The sequence below is a fragment of the Carya illinoinensis genome, chromosome 12, assembly GCF_018687715.1.
Source record: "Carya illinoinensis cultivar Pawnee chromosome 12, C.illinoinensisPawnee_v1, whole genome shotgun sequence".
NCBI classification, from domain to species: domain Eukaryota; kingdom Viridiplantae; phylum Streptophyta; class Magnoliopsida; order Fagales; family Juglandaceae; genus Carya; species Carya illinoinensis.
In genome coordinates, this window is record NC_056763.1 from 28,896,196 (window position 1) to 28,908,751 (window position 12,556).

The 12,556-nt window shown below is 37.0% G+C and overlaps 1 protein-coding gene across 1 annotated transcript in view; it reads right to left on the reverse strand.

The window, feature by feature from the left end:
- Positions 1 to 252: 252 nt before the first annotated feature.
- The window catches only part of LOC122290495 (probable leucine-rich repeat receptor-like serine/threonine-protein kinase At3g14840), a 28,919-nt gene continuing 16,615 nt past the window's right edge, over positions 253 to 12,556 (reverse strand). The window contains exons 12-24 of the mRNA XM_043098236.1: positions 12,070 to 12,144; positions 11,517 to 11,582; positions 10,606 to 10,689; positions 10,468 to 10,509; positions 10,284 to 10,333; positions 9,557 to 9,942; positions 9,216 to 9,411; positions 2,320 to 2,457; positions 2,036 to 2,154; positions 1,699 to 1,909; positions 1,321 to 1,558; positions 1,028 to 1,178; positions 253 to 747 (exon numbers count right to left, since the gene is read on the reverse strand). Coding sequence (XP_042954170.1) covers positions 370 to 747; positions 1,028 to 1,178; positions 1,321 to 1,558; positions 1,699 to 1,909; positions 2,036 to 2,154; positions 2,320 to 2,457; positions 9,216 to 9,411; positions 9,557 to 9,942; positions 10,284 to 10,333; positions 10,468 to 10,509; positions 10,606 to 10,689; positions 11,517 to 11,582; positions 12,070 to 12,144 — 2,134 coding nt within the window. The 3' untranslated portion in view covers positions 253 to 369. The remainder of the gene's footprint in view (positions 748 to 1,027; positions 1,179 to 1,320; positions 1,559 to 1,698; positions 1,910 to 2,035; positions 2,155 to 2,319; positions 2,458 to 9,215; positions 9,412 to 9,556; positions 9,943 to 10,283; positions 10,334 to 10,467; positions 10,510 to 10,605; positions 10,690 to 11,516; positions 11,583 to 12,069; positions 12,145 to 12,556) is intronic.

Genomic DNA, 12,556 nt, shown 5'->3' on the forward strand with positions numbered 1-12,556 from the left:
TAAATGATAGTTTAGGGAGAATTGATGTATTTTACAAATTCATAATTAATATTGTTTTATCTTATCCGGTACAAGGTTTTTCAGATGCCCATGCGAGCAATTAACTCAGATTTATTATGCCACAAAAAACGTTTCTTTTCTTCCACAACGGCATAGTCCCAAAAAACTTATTAAATAATAATGTGACTTTTCATTCAAGTACACCAGATTATCTTTCATATTCTAAGGGATTTTTCGTTTAAGTGCTTGATCTATGCAACAATCTGTACTTAAAATATGTCGCAATAATTAGTAGTACTGCAATTTATAAAGACGACGAACTAAGAATGAAGAGCAGTATTGCTCATTTATCTAAATCCTTTTCTCCTATTAACTAGAGTCCATATTGATTGGATATTGATTAACAGAAAATGTAGAAGAACCGGTGATCAATGTGTCATCTGTTAATACACTTTGGGTCTGGCTATTTCTCATACTCGATTCTTTCTTATCTTGAAAATGATCCCACAGTGCCTTCACTTTCCTTTCATCATCTATGGTACTTAAAGTTGGACCCAACTCAGGAATAACCACGCCGCCCTCAAGCATGCTCACCACTGAGGACATGGTAGGCCTAACTGCTGCAGAAACATTAGCGCATAGGAGAGCCACATTAATCACACGCATAACCTCTTCCTTCCTGTAATTTGAGCCTAATCTTGGATCAACCAAATCCAACAGATTTCCTTTCTCTTTTAAAACAAGTGCCTGCATAAAAAAATTATAGAATAAGCAACCAATTTCAGAGGAAAAATGGCTCTTTTGTAGAGTACTCTTAGAAAATAGTTCTCGGGAAACTGATAATAGAAGTTGGAGTTTATTCTTCGTTCATGCTCTGCAAGTGTGGCAATTGGATATTTCTGTTTTATATTTGTTGTGAAATATTTCCCTAGCTAGTCCACATTTTTAATATTAGCAAACACAAGAAAATAAAAATAAACAAGAGTGTAAAAGCGAGAAATTCAAGACAAAAAGTGATTCAAATTACCCAATCAAGAAGATGTAGAGATTCCTCCACAGGCTGGTGACTTGTGATGCTCTTCCCACTGACAATTTCCAAGACAACAATTCCAAAACTATAAACATCTGCTTTGTCAGTTAAATAACCTCGCATCGCATACTCAGGTGCCATATAACCACTGAAAAAATTACAGATCAACATGTAGCATTTTCAGCATCGGGAATTTCTAACATTGCTATATAATCAAAGGCAATCATTTCTAATTATTATTATTTTTCTTTAAAACAAAGGTCTTAGGTGCATTATAAAATATAACTCACTAAGTTCCTGCAATTCGGGTGCTAATGTGGGTATTATCCTCTTCATCAAGCTTGGCCAAACCAAAGTCGGATATCTTAGGGTTGAGATTTTTATCAAGCAAGACATTAGTAGCCTTGATGTCTCTATGGACAATCTTCAATCTTGATTCTTCATGGAGATAGGCCAAACCTCTTGCTATACCAACACAAATTCTATGTCTTGTTGGCCAATCCAATTGTAATTGATATTCTTCTAGCCCTTCAATCAGTCAAGTTAATAGAAAGCATTTAATTAGGATTACCATTATGCATACATGATACATGCATGTTATCATTGATTGCATGTAAATACGCATACAAGTAAACAAAGGAATTATGTGCATGAAGATAAAACTTTACCAAACAAAGCACGAGCGAGGCTATTATTTTCCATGTACTCGTATACCAATAACAATTGATTTCCTTCAACACAGCATCCATAGAGCTTTACAAGATGTGGATGTTGCAAAGCAGAAATCATGCCGATCTCATTCAAAAACTCACGATTTCCTTGCTTTGATTTGGAAGAAAGCTGTTTGACTGCAATCATGGTGCCATCAGACAAAAGGCCCTACGCACATAAGGAAAACATAGTACTTCTTTTGATGCTTAAACAATGATACTTCAAAAAGAAAGAGCTACAATTAAGAAGAGTTCAACTCGCATCAATCAAAGGAAATTATTTTCTCTACTATACCTTATAAACAGAACCAAAACCACCTTCCCCAATTTTATTTGCCGCATCAAAGTTGTTTGTGGCTGTTTTGATTTGCCTTAAGGTGAATGTTCCGGTTTTCAGGTCTAGGCTTCTTAAATCTGAGGAAGGTGCCAAGTTAGATAGGCAAGTATCTATAGGAAATTTGAAGAATACTTAACATACCTTATGGTACACATGAAAAATATTTTAATGAAACTTCTACATATTGATTATAGAGAAGGGAAACTGCTTGATAATAAAAATATTAATTGCCTTGAAACTACCATGTTCAGTAGCACTTGATCTTTCTCCTAGACAGCCTTTCCACCAGAGTATAGCCACAATAAATAATATTATAACAAAAACTCCGGCAATGATAATTCCAACCACTGCCCCTCTAGGTATACTTGAAGGTTCATCGTCTGCATTGAAAAAATATATATTTAGGAGTTATAGTTTAAAATGAATGTCAAGGCATTAATTGATAAGAGAAATCATCAACCATCCAACTAAGAAATATATGACCGACAGTTTCAAAAGTTAAAAGCAACAACATTATTTTTTTCCACTATGAACATTAGTAGTGGACTCAATAAAGTTTGACTAAAATTTAATTAGAAAATTCACTTTTACAAATTTAGCTAACTATTTTTCAACAACACCAAATAACAAGTTCTCCAAATCTATCATTATTTTATTAAAATATTAATTTTGACATTTCCATTTATTTTAATTCTAATTATAATTTAAATATTTTTTTTTTAATCAAAGAACCTCAATTTCATTTATGAATTCAAAAACTTACATCTCCTTTCCATATCCAGACTATGAATAATGCAGTCTGGTACCTCCTCTATCCAAATTTTTTCCTCTTCTAAACTTACAGCAAATTTTGCCAAATTATGTGCAACTTTGTTCCTTTCTCTATAAGCAAACTGTAAACTCCACCCTTTCCTATTACTTAGCACATCCCTAATGTCATCAACTAAGGGACCTATGACAGACCAATTGTCTTCTTCACTCTGCACTACTGATATAACTCCTTTAGCATCTCCTTCAAAAATCACCTTCTGCACATTCAAATCACTACATACCTTCAGAGCCTTCCAAAGAGCATAGCATTCTGCCACTTCTGCTGATTGAACATTGAACTTTCTGTCACATGCTGCAAGCAAAGCCTCTCCATTAACATCTCTCATTATCACCCCCATTCCCATCATCCCCCTCTTGATATCAAAGGAGGCATCCCAATTCACCTTTACAAAGTCATCTGTAGGCCTAATCCAGGTTGCATTATGAACTGGCCTAATCCTTGGTTGAATCCCTGCATTTTTCCATTTGTTAGCCTGCTTAAAATCCTCCAGTGCCTCTGCAGCTGATAAGAGCAATCTGTTTGGGCATGAGAGTCTGTTTTCAAAGACGAAAATATTTCTTCTCAGCCACACCTTCCTCATCTGTATAGCTACAACTTCTAGCTCTTCTCTATCCAGCCCTTCCATCAATTTTTCCCATAAAACCATAAAGTTCCCTTCAGTCCTTTGCCATTTCTGCAGTACACTCAATCTGTTTGCCCATACATCATTTGCTGCTTTGCATTCCCATAGTACATGCATCACAGACTCCTCTTCACTAAGGCATATAGGACAACTGGGATCTTTCACAATCTTTTTTTGGTACAGATTTTTCTTTGTGGCTAGTAAGTCATTAGCTGCCTTCCACAAGAATACCTTCACCATATTTGGCACTTCGAGCTCCCATATCTTCTTCCAACCATGATCAACCTGTTTATCCATAGAAGACTCCCCTTTGCTCCTTCTTATTTTCTCCCTCTGCAGGTAATAGGCACTTCTCATAGAAAAAAACCCTTTTTTAGATGGACCCCAAACAACCTTATCTTCAGTTCGACCTTTGCTTAGTGGGATGCTTAGAATCTGTTTTGCCTCTTCTTCCTGAAAGATAGCTTGAATCCTTTCTACATTCCACTCCCCCTTGTTTTCCCCCATTAATTCATCAACTGTTGTATCTGCTCTTAGCACTGCTACTGGTGACTGAACTGCATAGGAAGTAGGTGTATTCAGCCACTTATGACCCCCATATTCGAATCTTCTTGCCATCACCAACCCTCCATCTCATTCCCTCCTTGATCAAATCACAAGCATTCCAAATACTTCTCCATATCAGAGAAGGTTTAGAGCCCAATTTTCCATCCATGAAGCTGGAATGTTTGTAGTACTTCTCTCTATAGATAGCTGAGACCAGAGAGTTAGGGGACTGAATGAATCTCCAACCTTGTTTAGCTAATAAAGCTAGATTGAAGCTATTCAGGTCCCTAAACCCCATGCCACCCTTCCCTTTTTGCCCTGCCATCGTTTCCCACTTCCTCTATTGAATTCCCCCTTCCTTCTGGTACTTGCCCCACCAAAATTTTGATAACATGTTGTTTATCTCATTACAAAGCTTCATAGGTAACTTGAAAACACTCATTGTATATGTGGGCAAGGCTTGCAAAACAGCTTTTATTAGAACTTCCTTACCAGCCTGAGATAGAAAGTTGTTTTTCCAGCTAGTGATTTTGTGCCAAATCTTCTCTTTTATTACTCTGAATGTGTTGAACTTTGATCTACCTACAACTGTAGGCAGGCCAAGATATCTTTCATAGCTTCCACATGCTACTGACTCACTTGCTTGCAAAATTCTGTTCTTAGTACCTAAAGAGGTATTAGTACTAAAGAAAATAGAGGTCTTATCCTTGTTAAGGAACTGACCCGAGGCCTTTTCATATGTCTTCAATATCTCTTGCAACTTATGCCACTCTTCAATAGAAGCTCTACCAAACAGAATGCAGTCATCTGCAAACAACAGGTGATTTATAGACAGGCCTCCTCTTGTCACTTGAAAACCTTTGATTATCCCCCTCCTTTCTGACTGGTTTAGCAGACAACTCAGCCCTTCTACACATAATATAAAAAGGTAAGGTGATAAAGGGTCACCCTGCCTTAAACCTCTTGAAGGTTTAATTACTTGCCCCGGCTTCCCATTGACCAGTACAGAATAGGTTACTGAGGTTACACACCTCATTATCAAAGCAATCCATTTCTCACTGAAACCGAGTTTCTTCATAACAGCCTCCAAGAAAAGCCATTCAATGCGATCATAGGCTTTAGACATATCCAATTTTACTGCCATATTTCCTTCTTTCCCTCTCTTTCTGGTCTTCATAGAGTGAATCATCTCATATGCTAACATGATATTATCTGAAATAAGCCTCCCTGGTAGAAATGCACACTGAGTTGGGGCAATTATCTTAGACAAAACTTTCTTGAATCTGTTTATAATGGTTTTTGAAATTAGTTTGTACAAAACATTGCACAAACTAATAGGTCTGAAATCCCTCACATGCTTAGGCTCTTTCAGCTTAGGAATAAGGGCAATAAACGTGTGATTCAGCTTAGGAAGCCATGAATTGCCATTGAGAGCAGACAGCACAGCAACACACACCTCATCTGCTACTTGGTTCCAATGACTTTGGTAGAAACAAGCACCAAAGCCATCAGGGCCAGGAGACTTCAAAGGAGTCATTTGACTCAATGCCTCCTCAACTTCTGCTCTTGAAAAAATCTTTAAAAGCCTATCATTCATGTCTTGAGTCACCTTTGGCTCCATGCTACTCAGACAGCCTTCCAAGTCCTCTCTAGTGGGCTCAGTAGACCTGAACAGATCCTCAAAATAATAGCCAAAAGCTCTTTCAATATCCTCACTTCCACTCACCATTCTGTTATTCTCATTTATAACTTGCTTTATAGTATTTCTTTTCCTTCTTTGGTTAGCACAAGCATGAAAATACTTAGTGTTTTTGTCTCCATGCCTGTACCAGTTTACCTTTGCTCTTTGTCTCCACCTTAAGTCCTCTTTTTCCAATAGCAAGCTTATTTCTTCCTGTACTTTTCTGATCTCAACAACATTTTGTCTACACTCAATCTTTTGCAACTGTTTTAACCTTGCTGTAAGGACTTCAAGTTCACTTTCTGCCCCCCTCTTGTTTTTCCTACTCCATTGCTGCAAGGCTGTCTTACTTCTGGTCAATAAATTTTCTACTTTCTCCAAGGGATTCCTACTACCATCTTCCTTAATCCAGGCTCCCTTAACCACCTCTGAACATTCTTCCTCTAGATCCCAGCTTGCTTCATATTTGAACCCCTGTTTCCTCACCCACCTCCTCCTGTCTCCTTGCAAGACATGAATCAGTAAAGGCTTGTGGTCTGAAGTTCTAGCAGGTAGTACTTCCACCCAAACATCCTTATACTTCTCTAACCATTTTGTGTTTGCAACAGCTCTGTCCAATCTCTCCCGGGTGAAGGTTTCATCTGCATGCCCATTGCTCCAGGTAAATTTCTCACCCTTCCATCCTAAGTCATGCAAACTTTTTCTTGAAATAACCTCTCGGAAGTCCTCCATCTGTTTTTCAGGCCTTGCTCTCCCCCCCTCTTTTTCATCATTAGTCAATATTTCATTAAAGTCCCCTGCAATGCACCAACCCACCCTTCCATTTGGTTCCAAAGCATCTAGAAGGTCCCAGGATTCCTTTCTTTTTGTCACCTCAGGTTGCCCATAAAAACCAATGAACAACCACTTCTCTTCTGACCCTTCACCTTGAATCCATGCATTTATGTGCCTTTGAGAGTAACTCTCTATAACTGTGTTAACCTTGTCATTCCATAGAAGTACCAATCCACCTCCTTTCCCCTTAGGATCCACTGTGAAACAGCCTTCAAACCTGAGCCTCCTTTTCAAACTGTCAAACTTCACCCTACAACTTTTAGTCTCCATAAGAAAAATCACATTGGGTTTATTACTCTCTACTAGGTTGCAGAGATCTTGAACTGTCCGAGGGTTCCCCAACCCTCGGCAGTTCCAACATAAGATTTTCATAATGTATGGCGGGGCTGGTTTCCAGCCTCCGCCACACCTTCTGAACCATCAAGTAGCACCTTCCCTTCCTCACTCCTTACTTTTTTCCAACTACCGTTTTTTGTTCCCCCACGAGTCTTGCTCTCTCCCTCCATTCTCATCCCCTTTCCTCTTGCTCTCCTCTTCCACGACCCTTTCTTTAGTAAGCCACCTTTCTCAACCTCTAACTCATTTTCCTCCTCAGCCTCTTCCAATCTAACCTGACCACCAAGACTCTTTGCCACCTCTATCTCTTTCTCTTTGGCTTTCTTACATTCCCATTCTCTTCTCTCTTCCCCTTGCAGTGAGCTAAACCTATCCCCCTTCCTCCCTTCACTTACTTTTTCTTGTGTGTCATTCATTGTGTGATCATCTGTTACCCCCCTATCAACCAAACAGTTTACTCCTCCCGAGCTTCCCATGATCATCCCAGTTTTCTCTCCCCCTCCCTCACTCATTTTGTCTGACTGAACTTCACTAGTCTCATAAGTGTTTTTTTTGTAAATCTTCACCCTCCCACCTTGATTAGCCCTCATCCACACACCAAACTGACCCACCCCTTCATTAGTTTTTTCCTGCCTTGTGCACCCTGCATCACCATGCATTATGCATCCACACTCGAAACATATCTTAGGAAGCTTCTCATAACTAAAAGGGATCCAAATACTCTCCCCTTTCACCTTTATAGTTCTTCCCCTCGGTAGAGGCTCCATGATTTTCATCTGAATTTGAACTCTCATGAATTGTCCCCATCCACTTCCATCTTCTAACGTGTCCACCTTCTCCACTAACCCCACTGTTCCTCCTATTTGTTCTCCTCTGGTTTTGTTCATGCAAGCCAAAGGTAAATTATGCATCCTTACCCACAGGCTCTCAGTTTCAAAAACCATTCGATGAGGGGGAGTGAAGCCATCAAATCTTTTCATAGCTAAGAGTTGATTATCAAACAGCCACGATCTCCCCCCCCCCCCCCCCCATACCCTCTCCTTATCTGCATGCGTCTCGAACACAATGACAAAAGTATTTGGACGTACCTCAAGAAAGATAGCTGCCTTACTTATCCTCCACACTTTTGCCATTGTTGACCCCAGCACCTCATTGCTAATCTGTCGAGATGAGCATACTTTCCCCACCACACTTCTATCTTCCTTATACCTCAGTTCATTATCTTCTTCATCCTCGAAAATGATCTCAGTAACTTCTTCCTCTGTCAGCTTGAAATTCCTCTATTTTTCCTCCAAATCATTCATCGTAAACCGTTAACTTCCCAGTACTCACCACCTATCACGGCTGAACAACCACCACTTTTCTGGCCTTTTTTATTCCCTCAGCCGAATATTCTCACTTTTTGCACATTTCTGTTATAACCACCTCTGACACTCGTGCCCTTTACGCACACACACTCACTCAACTTCACCTCCTTTTTTCAGAGAGAACAAAGAGAGAGAAGACTTCCAAAATAGGCCAGACTTTTCTTTAATATTTTTTCTTCATGTGTTTTTTAATTTAAATATTTATTCATTATTAAACAATTACACATTAATTTTCTAATGTTCATATTATTCCAATTGATAAAATTTTCTAATGGTATTTTTTTTACAACAGTCATATTCTTTTAATTGATAAATTTTTTAATAGCTGTATTTCTCACTCCATCAAGCTCGTGTTTGGGTGCTTGCTAGCAGATTTTCACATCTTTTTTGGTCTTCACCTTATCCTAGGTACGCTTAAGCTAAAAAAATTCACACGCTACTATTACCAATCTAGTGGCATAGGGGAAAACATATGAATGCTAGACCTTAGTTCAGTACATATGTGTACATGCCCAACAAGAATTTGTTGTGCCAAAATAATATTTGGCCAGCCCAAGATTGGGCCAGTGAAAATAATCAAAATTAAAATCACTGTAACTTTGTTGAGTCTACTACAATGAGTTTTTATGCAACTTAGTTAAATTTTGGCAAAAATATAACTTTATTGAGTCAGTACTCTAATTTGAAATTTTAATAATCTATATGATTTTTTTCCCAAAATGTGGAAAACATTGAAATGAACACCATAAAAAATGAATTGATGGAATTTAATGAGTGTGGCATGTTCCATGAAATATGTGTGTCATCATGCTGCCTTAAATTATCCACAGAAAGAAAAGTAAAATCAAAAGCATAGATCCATGAGCAAACCAGGCCATTAGAAGTGAATGCAAGAGCTCAATATTCAACAGAAAACCTACCAGAATCCACAGTAATGGCTGAAATCAGAGGGCCATAGTCTCCTTTGGATGGGATATCAGTTGTCCCCTTCCCAGCCCAGTAGAAACGGATCTCTAGGGTATTATTAGTCACGACAGGATTAAAACTTTGTATATTTGGTTTACGAACCCCACCTGCCGCTTTTACAATATCGAAATCCTTCAACACTCGCTTTCCCTACAATATATATATATAATGTTCAAATCTATTAATTACATGTTCATGCATTAACAATTGTTTCATGCTAGCAACAATGTTAACACAGGAAATTGGTTAAGGAAGAAGATGCATGGAAGTATATCATGTGGTAATAACAACTAACCTGAATGTAAACATCAAATATACGTCTACCCAAGCTGCTGTACGTTTCATCATCAGTGAACACTATCTCCGCAAAATGGAGCTTTACTGTATAATTCCCATTTACCAAACAAAAGGCATAATAAGTAAGAGAGAGAGGAGAAATGCGCGCTGTCATGTACAGTTTGGGATCCGTCGCGTTCGTAGAGAGTTCGGATGAATTTAACAAAATGAAAGCTTTTATGGAGCGGCCATCGTTCATAAATTGACCAGTGCTGCTAGACGACCAGTCTTGTGCGAGGAAGAAATTTGAAGGTCCCCCAGGATTTGTATCAGCATCAAATTTAATACTTTTATTAACAGTTACTTTTGCTCCGCCGCAATTTATATGAAGCTTGTACCGGCGATCTGAGACAAAAAGCAACATCTTAACCACACGTTTTCATCGGGTAGACAAAACAAGCCTAATTTCATTAAAAAGAAAAACGGGAAAAAAAAAAAGAAAACCTCTACAATTTCAGACGAGTTTTCAACCTATGGTCTTCCACCTCTTTTTTTCGATCATTTTTTTTTAAATCAATATATTTACTAACTGTAAGAAGTTTGGCTAAGCAAAATGTCATATTACTGATCAGAAATTATACGCATTTTGGCTATAAATTAGGATGGTATATACACTAGTACTGACCAAGATGTAACCACGAGAATTTAACAATCTAGATCAGGAAGTGTATGACATTTCAACTTACGTTTGGGACATGAACGCGGTAAGCTCCTCAAACACGAAACAATATTGCCACTGGTACGTACGTAATACAATGAAGATCCAGATCAACAAGTTAGCATCAATATAACATCAACGAAATTGGATTTGTGTCATACATCACAAGAAAGTTGACCTTAGAAAAACTTATAAAACAAATTAATACTTACGGTTCAATCTTGTCCATCGAGGAACTTGCGAACAAGTTGATCCTGAGGAAAATAACACCAATTAAGATAAAGTTCACTGAGTATATGTGACAATGCATGCATGTGCGTCTTATATTATTAGATGAAAGTCTTACGTACCCTTGCCCATGTCGACAACTTGATGATGATGTTGATTCCGATTCTTCATGAATTGTAAAATTAAACTTGTTATATGAAAGATCGCTGCACACAAAAGATGCAATGTGTTTCATCGTCTTCCATAGTGCAGCATGATCTAATCATCAGAAGTACTACTTTTACTTTACATGACAGATCATCAACTTCTTGGAAAGATGATCATATCATATTCAAAATATTCTTCTTATTCTTCATATATAGTTCGTTTTTGTATATTGTCCAAAAGATTAAGCTTACAATTGCAAGCTCAATCCATTACTCTTAATGGGGTATGCAGCTTATAATCAATTAATTATCATAATCTAATAATTACAAATACTGCCTAAAATGATCATAATGATCATCTTCTTCATAGTCATAATATTTATGTTTGCTACTAATCGCATAAACAAATACCAGAACCTTCGATTCGAAATTAACCAGTAAGGAGACTAGTTCTTTCCCTTCAACTTGGATGACCAAATACAGCAATAATACAAATATATGAGTCACGAATTTAAAAGGAGATATTAGCATTAGTAAAATTGTACAGAACTTGGTTTCGGTGAGAACTTTTTTCATTCATCCATTTTTAAGCTAGTAATTGGGATATTGTGATACTGATGATAGGTACGTAGTGTATTTATAAAGCAGAATTTCCAAATGCTAGATCTAAGAACTCTTCTTTGAGCTTAGAAATCAAGGAAAAAGTCTCACAAAGCGAACGCTTTCTTATTGATCATACGCTGATGAAAAATAACCACACAAGAGAAGTGTCAAGCCAGCGGCCTTACTATCATACTAATTAATTATATATATAGTCTTAAATGCCAGCCTACCGCGCATTCCAGGAAAGCTCAAATATAGATATGGAATTTGGCTGAGAAGCTTACATATTTTTTCCTCCATTCAGTATCCCATCAGGTACTGGTCCAGTGAACAAGTTGCCGGTTAAGTATCTGTACAGAATCAGTATAATTAACTAGTCAGCATCATTACATACGCAGTTTTGTGCATTACAGCTAGTGTTCTTCGTGTAAATTGCTCTGATGAGACAAATCTTGTAAAGACAATATAAATAATTAAACTTACTTCTTTTTATCTGTTTAAACTTTTAAAATAAGTAGTAATTTTATAAATTTCAATCTAGAGAAATTGAAATGACTAAATCAGTAATATTGATATGTGATGAGCTAAGTCATTAACACGTTGAAAACGCTAAACATATCAATAATAATACAGGGCACGCGTTTTAATGATTACATTATATTAAGAGTGAACACTACTTAAACTGGAAAAGTGGGTTGAGAGATTGCTTAATTGATCAGGCTATTCTAAATTAATGGGCCTTTTACATCCCCAATATGCCAATACTTAGCTAGGCGATGTCAACCTTAATTTGAATGAAATCATGAATCTATAATTTCTTTCTACAATATTGCTTACATGTCGGCTACAGAATGTAGTGGTGTTGCAAAGTTGCTTGGGATTTGTCCACTTAGTCCGTTGAAGCTGAGATCTCTGCAGGAGAATTTATAACTAACTGATTTAGAGCAGCACTAGTAGTTGGCTCATCAAGTTTGGCCAAAATTAGATTAAGAAATTAACTTTTATAAATTTAGCTACTTACTTACTTTTCAACGATACCAAATAACAGACTTAACAAATTTATCACTATTCTATTAAAATATTGATCTTAACATCTTTATTTATTTTAATTCTAATTGTAATTTGAATATTTATTCATTATTGAAAAATTACACATTAATCTTTTAACGTTATATTATTCCAACGGATCAAATTTGCCAACGGTCATTTTTTTTAATAAATGTCATATTTTTTTAATTGATATATTTTTTTTAGTATAGATGCAAATTAAAGTAAAAAGTTGCGCAAATGATTAAATATGTTTAAGAAATAAAAACTAGGAAAT